The sequence below is a fragment of the Lycium barbarum genome, chromosome 3, assembly GCF_019175385.1.
Source record: "Lycium barbarum isolate Lr01 chromosome 3, ASM1917538v2, whole genome shotgun sequence".
In the NCBI taxonomy this organism is placed as follows: Eukaryota; Viridiplantae; Streptophyta; class Magnoliopsida; order Solanales; family Solanaceae; genus Lycium; species Lycium barbarum.
The window spans coordinates 137,781,419-137,799,777 of NC_083339.1; the positions used below are offsets into that span (position 1 = coordinate 137,781,419).

Consider the following 18,359-nt stretch of genomic DNA (forward strand, 5'->3'; position numbering starts at 1 on the left):
TGGGCCCGTGCGCAGCACGGGCATAGGCCGTCTAGTAAGGCTATATAAATTTGAAAGGTTTACATATGTGTAGACATTACCATGGAAAGTGGGATTACAAGACATGGTGTGATAATTATTTAAAGTAAACTGTTAAAAAATTGCATTGAACGTCTACATTCCTTTTTGGTCCAAGAACTTCTATTACATGGATAGTGGATTAGGATATTAAGAGAGTAGACTAATATGATAATCTTATGAATGTGAAGGAAAAGGAACTACTATTTCTTAAGCCGTAATATGCCAACTTCTAACATTTGGCCATTTAGTTATGAAGTTAAATTAAGACGATTCTCAACTTCAATCTCAAAAGTTTGAGGTTAGTTCTAAGATGGTTAAACTCCAAAAACTTTATAGAATTCGACTGTTCTTTAAACATGGTCCTAAATACAACTATCCCCGCACCTGTCCGAAGAAGTAGGAAGTGTGAAGAAGTGACACGAAATCACTGATCCAGCATAGTGGGAACTACAGGTAGTGGCTCGAAGTCTAAGTTCTTGTATGAACAAGTCTATGTTCTTAATTGAACCGTAAAGCTTCATAGGGTCTTTCTGTTCAGGTGCAGGTAGTTTGATCTTGACAAACATAATTACATGCGCCGTTCACCATAGCGTGACCAATTTGAAAGATCACATAAAGTAGTTGAAATAACTGAGTCTGATCGAGTAAAAGACACTGAATGGAAACACGATCCAACATCAAGTAATCACTTCAGTAACAACTGGAAAAAATTGCTCAACGAAACTTGATTAGAACAGAACGAAGCATCTTTGCCGCTATAAGCAAGAGTGCCCTCATTAATCTGTCACCCTCGTTTACCTTTAAATTAGATAAGATGCTCCTGCAGATGCATGGAAACCTCAATCATCCCAGAACACAGAAGCCCAAGCTGCTCCCGTGGTTCTTTGCAGCCAGAATAAAATTAAGACTATCAGATTTTCGTGAAGAAGTTTTACAATGATCCTTGTGGAGACCTTTTTCATAAAGCAAACTAAAAGAACAGAAACTGAAGGGTGCAAGTGAGCATGCTTTTGCCCCTCGCTTTGGTATGGATACAAAATAACTGCTGAATTGAGCGAGGTAAAGAAAAGCCAACAGCAAGGCGTACTAAGCTTCAAGTTTCATCTATAAATAGCTCGCTGATTAAAAAAAAAAAAACAGGTTATATCCATCTTAAACAACAATTCATATGAACGGAAGATAAAAAGGGTAACAACAGTTCTTCTACGGCTCATCGCCAAATTCAGCATGAGAAAGACCTCTGAAAGTATAAACCTAAGGTAAGTCGGTGATGTATAACTGAACAACATTCAGGCTCTTGCCTCGTTTCAAATCCCAGGCTGTGACACTCCTATGCAAATTTGCCTGGCAAATGTAAACCTGAATCAAGAAAGGTCTTCAATCAAAAAGAATCCACGGTGTGCATGCAGTTTGTTGAAAACTAGAAAAGTAGTTCTTCACAGAAAGGAATTTAGCACTTAAGTTTCCAAGAAACTCTGGTTAAAAGTTGATAAAAGATGTACATCTCAATGAAAAGCACGCGTCATCACTTCACCATCATTCCTAGCTCTGTTTTTTTTTTTTTTTTTTTTTTTTTTTAAGAATGAATCAATCATTCCTAACTCTGGATATTATACATACAGATATGCTAACCATTAGAAGTATGCTAGAACCAATATGCTCATTCATTAAGTGATGATAATTTTACTACTACAACTGCTACTCTACCACAAAAAACTACTTGACCATTGTGCAGCCACAAACTCTATTAATAACAACAAGCTTTCCAGCTTAAAATTCTATCAATGTCTCCGGATGGAAAATAATTATTGCCACTAGTCTGCAAATCTAACAAAAAATCCATGCACTTGACCTAGTTCAATTGCTACAGCCAAACACCAACAACTACGCATAAACTCCAGTAATCAATTTACCAGCAAAACAGGACATTCAACAATCAATCTTTCAATGGATGCAATAAACTCGTGATTTAGTAGAGTTGAAGACAAAAGATGATGGGGCAAAAAAGCTCTCTAGAGGACATGTATATGCAAGATGAAAACAAAACTCGGCATGTCATACATTCATCACAAAAGAAGCTTTGACATCTTATCACAGAAAAAGCATGTCATACAGAGAGCTTAAATTAGTTCACATCCAACACTCACTTGTCTTAGATTCCACGCCATTACGTTTTAGTCCTCCTCACTGTCGTAAACAATTGCCATTCTGCGATGAGTTGTTGTCTTCCTTGGAGGAGATTCTTCATCTGACTCAATCCCTTTCCGCTTACTTGGTCCTGATTCCCTAACATCTTGCTTCGGCTCCTGATAAATTTTGGACCACAAAAAGGAGGACGAAAAGTGAGAGAAATGAAGTAAATGATCAAAATTCAGATAAGTAAATTCATCAAACTGCATGGAATCGGAATGGGAATCGCAAGTTAATAATTTAGCATGCAAAACAGTGTTAATCAGCTCAGAACCAAGAATTTTAACCATAATAGAGAACTCCAAAAAGAACTAGAAGGACCATGTAGAAAGCATATTTTTGTGATCCATCAACTTTAGTGCAGGTAGGAGGTAGCATATTAATGGGGAACATTCTGGTTACCAAGGTTGAAGTTTTAGAGTGATTTCACTGTAATCTATGTTCCCTTCCAATCTTTCCTCTAGAAGCGCCATAAAAGCATGTAGCCTGAGCCTGCTGAGGTGTGGTTTCTCAAGACTGCGATTGTTAACAAGGTAAAATCCTATTTGAATTACTTTTTGTCAACTAAAATTAAAAGCTAGACTGAAACATGTCAACCGTCATTGAATAATCGAATTTTACCGGGAGATCCCCTGATTGCTGCATTAATTGACTCCAAACAGGACTGATCACCAAATACATTGACCGTGATCATCATGCTCAGAAGAATCAAACTTCAGAAGAGAAATTAAAGAGAGGATGGGAGAGTGAAAGATATAAAAGGCAGGAAATTCTTCAAGATCAGTGCCATAAATATTTTTCCATCTTCCATTAAAATCTACAGCTTCGTTGATGTTAGAAGTCCCACATCGGTAGTGAGATGGGTAATTGGTCCCGTTATATGGTCTTCGCAATCCCCCCCCCCCCCCCCCCAATGAACTAGCTTTTGGGGTTGAATTAGGCCCAAGGTTCATTTAACATGGTATCAGAGCCAAGCCATCCCAATTTCTTCGTTCACCGATGTTCGGCCCCCTTATTATATTGTCCACGCTCTAGTTAACTGGGTCTGGGCATATGAGGGAGTGTTAGAAGTCCCACATCGGTAGTGAGATGGGTAATTGGTCTCCTTATATGGTCTTGGGCAATTCTCCCCTCATGAGCTGCTAGCTTTTGGGGTTGAGTTAGGCCCAAGGTCCATTTAACTGTTGATTTCATATTGTTTCTGAAAAGATCTCGTTTGTTTAGAAGTTAGATTCCGTTTTTTCTTCCATTATGCTTGCGTACCGAAGTATCCCCCCTTCTTTCATCATTCGATGTCGCTAATGCTGCCTCAGCATGACCACAAGCGCACGAAAAACTGAACATGCATCTTCATCTGACCTCTCACATGGAGATTAAATTTATTGAAGAAAACTTTAGCTAACCATACGGAGATTATTTGGAAAGATGGAAGAGTAGAGATTAGGCAAATTAATGTGCTGGCTAGGGAACTGCCCCTGATGGCAGTCTTTGGCTTAGGTAAATGCAATGCAACGATTTGGTAAGTTGAAGATGGTGGCAGTATATGATAACACTTTACAAAGAAAGGGCGATGGTGTGTGGTAGGCGAGACAGAAGTTAGGTTTCGGCAATTTAAAATAGAGCTTCAAATTCTTCATTACTGTTGAAGAAATACATCGACTTCTGCCTTTTACTTCAAGAACTTTACCTGTACATCGAACATAATGCATTTCTCATTTTATTTAAAAGAAGGAAACTACAGGGAGAATTTCATAACCACACATCAAACTCCCTAAAAATGCCAAAACATTTTGAAATCCATACAGCCAGCCCCAAGTTGGAATCCATTAAAAATTAAGCAATGAGCCCAAGTATTTTGCCTTATCAAAAAATACGAGCTCAACTATTCTGAAAATCGATATAGCTACTCATAACACACCTCATTTCATCCATTTATTTAAAATCTTACATTTTTTTCTTAACAGGTAAATATGATTTTCTCTTACATTTATGTATAATCTATGCTGATTTATTGGGGTGTGGCCCTTTCCCGAACCCTACTAATGCGGGATGCTTTATGCACCGGGCTGCCCTCTTTTAACTCTTGCAGTATGTATAACCTATGCTGATTTATTGATATTCTACGCCTCAAATAACTACGCATTGCATATGACCTCACTAACTTCTCCAAAATGGATTTTTGCACCTGCCGGCAATGGTTTACTCTTTGCTTTCATTTACCAACTTCTCCATGAAATATGATTTTTTTCTTAACAGGTAAATATGATTTTCTCTTACATTTATGTATAATCTATGCTGATTTATTGGGGTGTGGCCCTTTCCCGAACCCTGCTAATGCGGGATGCTTTATGCACCGGGCTGCCCTCTTTAACTCTTGCAGTATGTATAACCTATGCTGATTTATTGATATTCTACGCCTCAAATAACTACGCATTGCATATGACCTCACTAACTTCTCCAAAATGGATTTTTGCACCTGCCGGCAATGGTTTACTCTTTGCTTTCATTTACCAACTTCTCCATGAAACCAATATATCTAATTTACTATCGTGTCGTCCAGCATTTCAAAAACCTCGTATCCGGGGATTAGGCCCTAATATTCCAAGTGAAGTGACACCAAGGCTCACTCAAACAAGTAAAATTAACCGACTCGTGAAGTGGAATGTTTTAGAAATATGGAAACCCATCTATATCCTAGACGCCTGCTGTTATACCTGATATCTTATAGCTCTCCAAAATCCAATTACTTTCCAGAAAAAGAAATTCAACCGGCAGAGGAAGAATAATATCCCGAGGAAAAGGTGTCCTTGCATCAAAAGCAGGTATTTTAGAAAGAGTGCATTACTTATGAACAGGCCTTACGGGCCTCGATGCATGGGACAAGCGACAGCAAAAAAATGCAACACCAGGAACGCGGAACACCACATGAGACATCCATATTTCGTAAGTGACAAAACGGCTAACATTCATCATCCAATATTCTTCCTTCCTACCTTGCTAACAAATGTACCAAACATTGACCAATAAAGGAAATTGCCACAAAAAGGGAAACACTTTTTGTTTTCATCGAAACCCCGATCATACCATTTCCTCAAGGAAACTAAATGAAGAGGACATTTATTGTTGTCAATAACTCAGGCAGCTTAGATGCATTAAAAATTTTGACTTTGCTCATGCCACGTAGACACTTTAGTTTCAATTCTGAAGCACCAGAGAACCATTTTCTTCTGTTATCGGAACAACACCTAGGCAGATACTACTCATCTTGCAATTGGTTCCTCTTTTTCTTGCATTGTCCTTTTCTGAGCATATTTAACATTATGACCTTTGCCCGAAATTTTAGTGTTTAGAAAGAGTCTGCTCCATGGCAAAATGTTGATATATGGAAACTGTCGGCCTATTTAGTTGCTTTAATTGAATCCCGTGATTCAATTTCTCCTTCTAATGACATCCACGGTCAATGAACCAAACCCCTCGTCTTGGACCATATGGTAATGTATCCCTCATTTCCGTGAAATGATGACCGCCAAAATTGCTACAGCAGCGAAGAAGCAATTATTAAGAGTATCAAGATGCACAATTGCTTCAAAACTTGATTTCCTTTCATTAAAAGTCTTAGGTCCAAAAAGGTAGTGAACAGCTGGCATATTTAACATTGCATCTCTGATGTAAATCTTTATCATCCATAATAGCTCTACATACCAATTCTAATCATTTAAGCCTCGATCCAAACTAATTTCGAGTGGGCCACATGAATCCTTTATATCAATCTCATCCATTCAGGCCCTATTAAGAGGATTCATAATAGTCAAAGTTTTTCTAAACTAGTTGTCCACATACCAAAATCATCTTTATCTGAGCTTGGGACCAACCAAAGTTTGCAAAGCTCACATTGGCAGAATTAGTTCATATTATCTCATTTTCTAACCTAAAGGGGTCCACTGACAATAAATACCAAAGCGAACAATGATTTAATTGTAATGCCCTATTTTGGGAGGCACTGTATCTTGGAGACTATAGTGTGTATACAAACGCTTAATTAGAAGTTTGATACGGTTACGTTTCTTGGTAATATAAGAGTAATGTTGGAGCCAACTTGTGCATGCCTCAACTAATTCACCGGTTACCAGCTACCTCCCATCAGCACATGTATCGAGTTACTCTACTCACCAAGGCTAAGCAGATGGAAAGATTCCCCTAGAGTTGGCTCTGTCGGGATTCGAGCTTTGGTTCCAAGGTTGTTCCTCCACGTCTCCAACTCTTTCACCTCTATGACAACCACTTGGTGGAGTTTGGTACAATCATTCTATAACGTGCTTCTATCCTTAGAAAAATGAACAGCAGAAATTCCACAGGTTAAACTAGCGGGGCAAGTTGTTCATCTGAAATATTGCCTAAGTTTTAGGAACAAAACCTCGAATTCACAACGAGAATTTCTTCCAAAACCTCTACCAAAGGACATTGTTTTTTCAAAAATATAAACACTTGGGTAACGGTTCTTTATGCTAAAAGCCCTTATCACTTTAAATTAGATCTAACATAAATATTAGTATTCTCTAAAATTTGAAGACTAGATGAATAAGGTAGATAAGGTAATTATCCTTTTCGAAATCCAAGCTGCCAGCTTTGTAGCTTTTGTCCCGCTCCTAGATATTTAATTTATACAACATAACAGGTTTTACGCTTTTAACAAACTTATCTCCAAATCATTACACAGCCAGCACACAGAAAAAACAGATATAGCAGTTGATAGCTTGTAGTGCCACCAAGTTACTGCAAAAAAGTAAAGGACAGGGATATGCCAAGCAGTCTGTGTCTGGAAAGTTTACAACAGCTCTGGCACAAGAGTTTACTATTTACAAACTAGCATATTAAGAAATACCAATCAAAAGTATGGAACTTTGCAGTAAAAGTTTAAACTTCTCACAGTTACCTATTTATTAAATGCAATACATGATCAAGAAGGTTCACATGGGATATTACTGGACAATGAAGATCAGTTTCCTACCTCAGCTTCCTCTTCAGACTCTTCATATGCCTCTTCCTCCTCACCCTGATCACGCTCTTGCTCATCTTCATATTCTGGCTCCTCCTGAACAGCCCTTCTACGTGGTGGGGACCTCTCTTCTTCCTCTTCCTCCTCTTCAGTTTCATACTCAGACTCCTCCTTCTCGCTGTCATCAAAATCAACAGGGCGTCGAGAATGCTTTGAAGCAGGCAATGGTGTTTGCCAAGGAATATCTTTCTGACAAAGGGCGAATTTTCATGTTAGCTGAAAAATGTAGCAAGAAAAATAAGGGGAAATTTCTTTGATTCCACTTGACTTCTGCACCTTTTTCGCATTAATGATTCGTTTCTCAGCTTGAGCTTCCATTTCTAGGTCGTCTTCAACACGACGTCGAGCAGCAGACCGTCGAGAGTCATAGTAATCAGTCTCCTCTTCCTGATAATGGGAGATAATTCCAATAGGCAGATATGATAGATCATAGTGGCATTTTTTTCTTAAGGAATGCCGAGTAGTTCGACTAATGTCTTCCACAAGGCAACAATTATATAAACATTGAATCGTGTTGAACAGATAATTCACCCACTTCAGAGCAAGCAGGGATCAGGAGGTTTCTATCATGCCACTGAACAGTGCTTTCTACAACATGAACGACAGATGAAAAAAGAAGAAGATCTTACCTCCTCAAGCGCATCCTCCAAGAAACCAGGAGAGAGTTGGCGTTCCCTACGTGCCGTAGGCATGTATTTGCGGCTGACCTTCTCCTTTTTCCTATTGAGGAGTACACTTGCTCTGATGTTTTGGCCTTCAGCCTTCATAGACAAAAAGAAAGTTAAAGTCAACTTAATAACGTACCAAAGCAAAATATAATCTATTACTCATCAATTTTACCTTCTCCTTTTGCTCTTTCTCCCTCTCAGGGTCAATGTCAGTGAAACAGTTCTTCACTTTTTGATACTTCTTATGACGTGAATCAACAAGGGCAGTCAATAAACGGTGAGAGTTCGATGTCAATGATGAAGGCATAAACCTCATCTTGTTTAAAATTCTCCCTTGTGATTGTAGTATTCCCTGCGAGTTAGGTGTTTATGCTGAGGATCACTAGGCAATAGATGTCATAAAGTACATAGACTATAGGAATTGAGACAGAAAAAGCTAATAGTATTTAATCTAAATATGATTCATCAAAGTTCAATTGCAGCAGATACTTATATTTGCAAGTCATAGGTGTCAACCTAATATCAATCCGAGTATGTAGGCTGATCTCACACATAATACTACCTCACTTAAAGTGGAGTAGCTTTCAGCCTCTGATTCCCTCAATCTTTAATAGGCATAAAGAAGATATCAAAAATGCAAAAGACAACCAGGTAGGGAAGGAGAGAAAAGACAACGGGGAGGAGGAAAAAGGGGAAGGTGATCAGGACTGGAGTCGGGGAAAGTCATCAGAGTTGAACCAGTTTAGGGGAATGGAGCAGGGGAGAGATGGATGGCTGCTGGCTACTAAGTAGAGAGGAGGAAGAAGGTGAGAGATTGGCAGAATGTGTTCCCTTACCTTGTTTATGCTAGAGAAATAAATATTCATTTTACTTTAATCCTCATATTCTACTAAAACGGCCAGATATCAGTCAGTTACTAATCCTATTTTCAGTCAAGCCCGGAGTTCAAGTTTCTAACTAATACGAGTAAAATCATTTCAAATAATTGTTTTTTCATTTCATTCCATAACTACGGAGTAGAAGTAATTACTCTTGCATGTTGTGATCTCCTACAACTTATCCACTGATTAAACAACCTGTGAGGACCTCATAAGGCTTAACTATGTACAAGTTCCTCTTTCTTTTGTGAAGTTGTGAGTGTGTATATCTGCGGATTTGACGAACGGACCACTATTTTCCCTGAAATTTCCCAGCCATAGAAACTAGGATTTTGCATCACATATGACAATAGACATGAGATTTTCACCTTTCCATGTCTAAGAAACAGGTGTGCTTGATCATGCTGCGCATCTTGCGTAGATATGTCCAGAACTTCATTTCCAATCATTAATTGTACACTGCCATCAGACCATGTCACAAAGCGCGCATTGCTTTCTACCTGCATACAGAAACATTTATTCAGTCAGTACCAAGAAATGCTAAATGAATGAGAACTTTTTCTTGATCTGTGAATCCAAACTCACATAAAATATTAAAGTGATCTCAAAGTCTGACCAATGATAAATAACTAACAAGCACTCCAACTTGTAGAGTTAGTTAGACATGCAAGCATCTGTTTCTATGTCAGTCTTTATGACTAATATATAACACGTTTTCCTTTCAACCGATATCCTTACTCTTCTCTTGTAGAAGGGGGATTTTACTTGTCATTGCATGGTCCACAGCTTTGAAAGCTTTAGCTCCAACATAGACATCAGCAGTACTTTACCAGCCACCAAAACGTTAAAACCAAGATAACCTATTTTAAGAAAGATAAGAAACATAACCTATTATATATTGCCTCCTCCTTTTTCTTGATTTCATGTTCATTTGATGTACCTTATGCCTTTTGTTTCTACCTTTTTACCCTTTTCCCTTGCCATTATATTCATCTTTCCTTCCACTAACATTTTTTTTATAACAGTGATTGTGGGTCAGCTTGAGGGCACCTCAATGAATTCCACGGGGTACTTGCTACCTGATAACTCTGCCCCCAAGGCTTGGACAGCTGTGAAGAGATCACGCTTCAGCTGGGATTGGGATTTGAACTTGAGACCCACTTCAGAACCCACACTTCATTGACCACTAGGTCACACCCTTGGATATTTCCTTCCACTAACATTTTGATAGTTTTAATTATTATGTGTGAAATAAACATAGTTTTAATTATTATGTGAAATAAACACTTCAGAACAACAAAAGTTCCCTTTCTCGTAAAAGAAAACAAGTCTCCTACCATCATCAGGCAACTTACACTGATGAATCGAGCATGTACAACATAAACAAGCATAAAATTGTTTATTTCATCAGGACAACCAGAGATATGATTTGATTTTTTGAAACCATGTCATGGCTTATAAATATAACCGAGTTTATGCAAAAGTTCACTTGCGTATGTTCTCAGGGCTTCTTTACTTCCCTCCACCAGACAGTATTAACTAAGCTAATACGCTTCTTAGATGTAGATTCATTGAACGTCACCTTCAACATAATGTATTAAATATTCATTTGATAACACCATTTTGTCGACTTGATGTTTACTTGATGGACCTTATGTCTTTCCTTCTCACCAATTGTTTGGTTCAGTTCCTATCATCGAGGAATAACACCACTACAAATTTTAATTGCTTTAATTATATGGAATATACTTTTAAAAATATGGTGAATTATGTGGAATAAACTTCAGAACTACAAAATCTCCCTTTTCCTAAAAGAAAAGATGTCTCCTAACAGTGTCAGACAACACCGCAACCTCTGAGCTTAAAAGCTTGCATTAATATCTGATGAATCAACACATGTACAACTTTCAAATAAAGAAAAATAAACTTGCCTAATTCGTCATGGAAATCAGAGATGAGCTGATTTTCTGATCCATGCCCGAGCATATAGATATAAACAACTTACAGCTTTTTTCTTTTTTTGAGAAATTAAATTCACTTACAGCTGTTGTGCCATCGGGCTTTTTAACTTTCCTCCATCGAACAATGTTGTTAACTAAGCTGATGCGCTTCTTGGATCCAGATTCATCAGTCACAAATACATCCTCTTCAACATATGTCTCTGGATCAAAGGGCTTGGGATCAATGCCCATTATGTTAGAAACCTTGATCATGTTCATCTGCATAAAGTGAACGAATAGAAAGTTCAGGATTACGCTCCCGATGATATTTTTCAATCATTAAAGGTTCCGGGGTTATTAAAAAAAGGTGGCAACAATAATGACAAACATGAATGATGTTTTAAATATTTGACAACCCCCCATGAGCAATAGCATCATATGGACCAACTGAATTTGCTTGTATAAAAAGAAATAACCGGACCACAGTTTAGTCTGATTGAAAGTTTTCTCCAATAGAGGCTTAAAATCTGTCCAAGGTTTTCAGAGGATAAGCCATGATATGACCACCTTGGATTTAAAGAATCCATGTTATAAAATGGACGGTTACAGTTGGGAGGAACATAAATAGTTAGCTTTATGAAAAAGACTAAGTTGTAATAAAGACTTATTTGTTGCTTGTTCCACTTGCATTGACCTTCCGGTACTTGCAAAGAGTCTTTTCTGGCGTATAGTCCATTCTCATCCTTTAGACAGAACCATTACCCCTGATCACATGTTCTCTGATCAAGCTTTTGACAACTTTAACCCACTCAATCTCTTAGGAATGGAGGGATAAAAAGACTAATCGCGTCTCTCGGCCCCTCGCCATAAATAGAAAAGTAGCAACAACATCACATCTAGCACTCAAATAACTTATCAAAAGAATTTCTAATACTCAAATGAGGTACAGGTATCAAAACATCCTATGAGCCTCAGGTTTCAGACTGAAAGGGAAAAAATAGAACACGCCTGCCCTATTTTGGTTCAAGCACTATAAACAGACAAAAGGTTTCAAAAGAAAAAGTTTTTAAACACTGTAAGCAAGAAGTTATTCTTTTTCCTCCTCCTCTATTACTTTTTTTGATCAAGTGAAAGTATTTACATCCTCCTCTATTACAGATGATAGAATCAGAAGGTGATGATCGTAATAATGTAGTGACAAACATAACAGACGTGTGTATTCTACTGGTCAGTCTAGATAAACATTTAGGGAAATTTTTGCAATACAGTCTGCAAAAATGGTCCTACGAATTTATGAGTTGACAGGACTTCAATACCAATTTTGCAAAATATAATCAAGCCTCTCGAAAGCTAATCTGCAAATGTCAACTATCAAGAGTTTCATTGAAAAAATTGCAATTGGTGTGCAATATCAACCAAGTTAAGTCATAGAAATACAGACTTTGCAGTTTGAAACTTTTTGGTAAGCACATGCATAAAGCCGAGTGAACTTTTTTATTCTTGTCAGTCTTTCAAAATTCAGCTGCAAACTAAGCAACCAAAAGGGGAAAAAATAATGGAAGATACATGAAAAAGATTTCTGAATTACATCAGTAGAAACATGAAAGAATACTGACCTTGTCTGAATAAGCTGGTGGTGGACGCAATGGAATCTCCAGCTCTAAGGGGGGCCCAACTGGTTTTTCCTTAGTTTTAGATTCCACATGTTCTTCTTCAGACTCATATCCGCCATCATCTTCAGGTATAATATCTTCTGGCCTCAATTTTCCGTAGCTAGTTTCTTCTTCAATTGGGGATATCTGCAATAGCAAATATTTTAAATACATAAGTGGAACCAAACAACTACCAAAGTTGAAATGTACTCCTCATTTAGCACTTGTACAAACATTTTGCTCCTCGTCAATTTGATTCTGAACAACATAATCAGCTTCTTCTTCATCCTCCGAATCCCCAAACACATCACGAATCTCCGGGGCGGAGGATATGTGAGCCTCATCTTTATCTTCCCCAGGAGACCTACTGCAAGACAAAAGATCACTGTGTTCAAAAAATTTGGATGCTACAAAACAACATCAGAGAAGAATTACTTTTCTCCCAGATAAGAAATCGAAACTCCACCTAACAACTTATGTAACCAAACCTTTTACAATGTGTTTCTTACTATTGATCCACATATGCGATAAGCTATCAGAGTGGTATGAAGGATTTACAACAGATTAACTCAAGCAGAATCAGCAATGATCAGTTGCAATAGGAATCATGAGCTGGTTATGAAAAGACCGAAACATGTTTGTACATTCTCCAAGCAAAAACCTCAGGAGGAAAAAGGAAAAGAAAAAAGGTAGAAGTAGATACAGGAAGGAACAGACAACCAATCACCTTGGACTTCTTGCTTGATTTACTTCCTCATCCTCGTTGTCAACATATCGGTTTTCCTCAGATCTTTCTGATTCACTGTCAATTACTTCCCGCCTCCTACTAGTCACTACTCTTTGACCATATTCTTCTTTTTCATCACTCTCTGAATCTCTTCCTTCACTTTCTACCCTCTGATCACCAACCTCTACTTCCTGGGAACTCTGATCTCTTTCACCCTCACTCTCTCCATGACCAGGATCAGCATCTTGCATTTCAGCATCACTCTCCATTTCAGCCTCCCCTTGGCCTTCTACTTCACCTTCACCTTCACCTTCAACATCAGCTTCACCTTCAACGTCAACATCTGCCTCACCTTCGCCCTCTCCCTCACCTTCACCTTCTGGCTCCAGCCCTCCATCCCCATCATCCTGAAGAAGAAATAATCGAACAAGAACAGTTAGTAAGTCGAAAATGTTTATGCAAGCAGACACAAATAAGAATGAAAAGTGTAAGTTTCAATTCCCAGGAAGCAAAGGTTACGTTGACTGAAATTCTGAAGCTTTTATTTTGTTTTGACCAAGACATTAACACATGAAAGCATGTCAGATCACTTAAAGTAATGCCATCAAGTAGAGGGTAAAAGACAGAATTTTTAAAAATTTGGACAATCAAAGAGAACTACACTATTATGGCCCAACAGATCTTCATATGCTACAGCTATGAATAATTATGAGTGAGAGAGAATCATAAGCGATTCCAACCGCCTGTGCAACATACATACACCAATGACACTACATAAAGCGTTCCCTAATCCTTATTTTTCAAAAAGGATTCTACTTTTACGAATTCATTCATAGAAAATTTGAATTTAATTAAAAATAGCATATAATTCAACATTCACTCGGCAGGCATGCCACACAACAAGACATACATAGAAAATTCGAATTCAACTTGTGAGACTTGTTTTCCCTACTTCCGTTAGGAAAGTTATTTTCCTCGTTTTTAAAGAACTTGTTTTCCTAAAGAAAATGTTTTTCCAAAAAATTTGGCCAACCGAACATGAGAAAATTGGAAAATAATATTTTTCCTTCATATTGAACACACCCATAGTTCAAACCACTGAGCTATCTACACACATTCAAGATTCCTTCCTTTTCTTGCTTTTTCCCCTCTAAAAAAATATTACTAAATTGGGTTAAACCTGCTCATTTCTCCATTCCAACAATTTAACGTGTCGAAACTACCTTCCAAAACATTCTTATGCACATGAACCAATAAAAACATACATGACAACAAATTAGGGCCAAGCTAACACTTCAACAGAAAATCAAATAAAACCATATCACATTAATTCAATGACTAAAAACTCTTAACAAGAAAACAACTTTACTAATCAAAAAGAGGGAAACTGAGATAAAAACTCGAACCGAAGCTCCAAAACCATTCTTATACACATGAACCAATGAAAACACACATGATAACCAATTAGGGCCAAGTCTAACAGTTGAGCACAAAATCAAATAAAATCATACCACATTAACTCTAACAAGAAAACAACTTGATTAATCAAAAACAGGCATAAAAACCGAACCGAAGCGAAATCAGGTTGACGATTGGATTCATGTTCGGATTCAACTTCCTCTTCCTCTTCTTCTTCTTCTTCCTCCTCTTCTGATTGGTCACCAAACAGGTTTTGCATCATTTGATGCCTCTTCTCTTCACCCACCATTGCTTCACTTCTCTCTCTTTTTTTCTCTCTTCTCAATTCGGTGTGTGTTTTTTAGCCTTTTTTCCTGAGTTTATGTGAGACTGTTTTGTAACGCCTCTTTCAAAGTGTAAAGCTGAGTAGTATCACACCTGTATTCCAAGCTTTTATTATACTCACTGCTTCTTACCTTTAAAACATGACAGACCAATGAGAAAATAAATAAATGATCCCTACGTCTCATACTACTTGTCTATTTTCCCTTTTACTCGCCCTTTAAAAACTCATTACAACATTACCCTTATCTCTCACAATTAATGTTAAGAGCAAAACAGAAAAAACTTAATTAATTTTATAAATTGATAAATATTTTGGGACGAATATTTATACCAATGTGGACAACTAATATGAGACGGAGGGACTATTAAGTAATTTAGTCTTCTTTTCCAATACATGTGGTGACCCATTGTGATGTTTTTCACACGTAGCATCTCGACGGTCACGAAGATTGTCTGAGGGGAAAACAAACTCTGGGCCCCTATTATAATCTGAGTTGGATGTATTATAACAAGGTCAAAAATGTTGAAACTAACTTTGGCTTTAGTTCTTTAGATTTTTTCAAGAAATAATACATACTGTAGTAATTACTTTGAAAAGATTGCACTTTTTCCCTTCCAAGTGGGCTGGTTTTAATTTTAGTCCCCTCAAATGAACTGCCTCTAATTTTTGTCCTTAGCAATCGAACTAATGCCTAGCGAAAAAGAACATAACTTGTAACATATTATAATGCGAAAAGATAAACTTACGCCCAACAAAAAAATTATGCCTTGAGGGTCAAAAATTATACCAATACAAAATAGGGACAAAAATGTCAGTTGCTCAGTTACTCTTCATATTTGTCTCAAAAAGTTTTAAGATAATAGTCATTAATGCCTTTTGCAATTGTACAAGAAAATCATTTACATGTGATACTTTACGAATGCTTAATACCCTCTAGTCAGTTTGAACTGAATTCAATAACCTCGTAAAGCACAATATTACTTTCATGGTATGAGGTGCTCCACACGAGCCTGCGACGTCAGCGTCATGTCACAAATAATATAAATTATTATTTTCTTTTTTATTTATACATCTTTTGTTACATATACATCACCAACTTTTCATTTCCACCAGTCGTCAAGCCCAACCGCTGAAGCCATTACCATTGGAGCTGCCAACACCACAAAAGTCACCACCACACCCGCTAATTGTACCAACCACCAATTTAGGCAATGGTCCCTAGAGCACCACCTAAGAACAAGAATGTGCTCTGAAAATTATTACTTGTTCTTAAACTATTAGGATCATTTGACTAATTAATTTCATATTTAAATAGTGTTAAGTCTCTTATTATAATTTAATTAATTAATTTGTTGCTTTTTTAGTCAAATAGTAGTAGTTTGAGGACCATTACTTGTTCTCAAACTAAGTAGATCATGTGTCAAATTGATGCGGGCTCTCGTAGGATATGATAAAGTATCATTTTTAGGTTTAAATAGTTGTAAGTCACTTATTATAATTGAAATAATTAATTAGTTGTTTTTTAGCCAAATATTAGTGTTTGAGGACCATTACTTGTTCTTAAACACACTAGATCATGTGTCCAATAGATGGGGCTCTCATATGATAAATGATTAGTTTCATGTTTAAAAAGTGTTAAGTCCCTTATTATGATTTAATTAATTAATTGCCTTTTTGTCAGACAGTAGCCTAGCCTATATATACCAAGTGGTCTATTATTGACAAATGATTTAGTTAATATATATATATATATATATATATATATATATATATATATATATATATATATATACACGGTGACAATTGAACTGGCCAATTTATGATATACTTTTCCATAGTCCATCATCCATTAAGGGTAGTATATGATCGTTGGTGAAGTGTTTGAGCTTTTATGGCAATGTAGAAATTAATTAAAGATAACAATGGATGAATTGGATAAAAATGACTGTGACAGGGATGACAGATGGAGAGGTTTTCTGTCGTTAGGGAGTAATTTTTTGATGAAAATTCTGAAATGCGCAGGATAAGAGATCTGAAAGGGAGAAAAACATAAGCTTTTGGAGAGAGAAAAAATAATCTTATTTCTACTTTAAGTTTTTAAAAATTTTGGGGATGGAGACTACTTTGTATTTCAAGACTTTGGGGTTGATATGTAAATTTTTTAAGACTTTCGGGATGGGGAATATCTTATATTTTTCAAGACTCTGGGGTTAAGGTTGAAGGCTTTTAAACTTCTTTTATTGATGTCTAAATAGGGGGTATTTCACCAATTCCCAAGACTCTTGATGTAATTTTCCCAATTAACGACTCCAAGAGATTTTTTGCAAAGAGACCTAGTGTCTTGTGGTATCGGAGATTGTCCGAAAGCGTAATAAATTGTGGGTCCCACTAAAATCTGAGTTGGATTTATTCACAAGATGGTCAAAAATGTTTGAACTGACTTTGGGCTTTAGTTTTTTAGAATTTTTTTCATTGAATAAATCACAATTGCTCTTCATATCTGTCTCCAAAAAATTTAAGAGAAAAGTCATAAATGCCTTTTGCATTTGTACACAAAAGTCATTTACGTGCGATACTTTACGACCACCTAATACGCTCTAGTCATGTTTGAAGAATACCACAAAATACCTCTAGTCATGTTTGAAGTGAATTTAATACCACAAAATACCTCTAGTCATGTTTGAAGTGAATTTAATACCACCCCGTAAAGTATAATATCACTTTCATGGTATAAAGTGTTCCACACGAGCCTACCACATCAGTATCACGTCATAAATAAAATAAATTTATTTTTTTCTTTTCCTTACATAACCATTGAAGCTGCCAACACCAGAAAAACCATAATAATTAATTTTATCAACCGCCACCAAACTCACTGTCATCATTCCACAAACCACGGTAAAATTTACTAGTATTAGATTTTGAAAGTCTAGTCTAATTTTGAGAGTCCACCACTCCAATTCAAATTTGAAATTTGGGGGTGCTTTTCAACGAAGGAAATGACTTTTAAAAGGGAGACAGAGAGGGAAGTCCCAAGCGTCTATACCGTAAAATCGATTTTCGACGGAAGGAAAAAGGACATTTATAAGTGTCACTGTAATTTTACTTCGATCATTAAATATTTTCATGCTTGTTAATATGTTTAAATATAAAGTTATAAACTAGTAAACATGGCACATTTTGTGCCATAGTAAATATTTTTTTATCAAATTACTGCAACACACACATATACATATATATATATAATATTGAAAATAAATAGTAAAAAGTGGACAATGTTTTTTTTTCTAAATGAGAATCACATAATGGCTATGGAGTATAGCTAGACTTCACACTTGTGTACAAGATAGATGTTTAACGGGTTAAATGAATTTTTCTCAATAAAAATAAATTAGATCTAAGTAGATCAACTCCAATAAAAAAATTGATTCGCACCCTCAAAAT

The 18,359-nt window shown here is 36.7% G+C and overlaps 1 protein-coding gene across 3 annotated transcripts; it reads right to left on the reverse strand.

Moving 5' to 3' along the window:
- Positions 1–1,143: 1,143 nt before the first annotated feature.
- LOC132632870 (protein LEO1 homolog) lies at positions 1,144–14,990 on the reverse strand. 3 transcript variants are annotated; one of them, XM_060348991.1, is made up of 12 exons: positions 14,742–14,990; positions 13,172–13,578; positions 12,679–12,808; positions 12,409–12,591; positions 10,895–11,071; positions 9,221–9,352; positions 8,147–8,326; positions 7,936–8,067; positions 7,583–7,693; positions 7,259–7,495; positions 2,208–2,366; positions 1,144–1,419 (listed from the first exon to the last, which is right to left on the reverse strand). In XM_060348991.1, exons 1-11 carry the CDS (start codon positions 14,877–14,879, stop codon positions 2,235–2,237), a joined length of 1,959 nt encoding a protein of 652 aa, XP_060204974.1. In that variant the 5' UTR covers positions 14,880–14,990; the 3' UTR covers positions 1,144–1,419; positions 2,208–2,234. The 3 variants fall into 3 exon arrangements, with proteins under 3 accessions (XP_060204974.1, XP_060204973.1, XP_060204972.1); XM_060348990.1 differs by having other exon boundaries at positions 1,144–1,404; positions 12,679–12,811; XM_060348989.1 differs by having other exon boundaries at positions 12,679–12,811; positions 14,742–14,989.
- Positions 14,991–18,359: the final 3,369 nt, after the last annotated feature.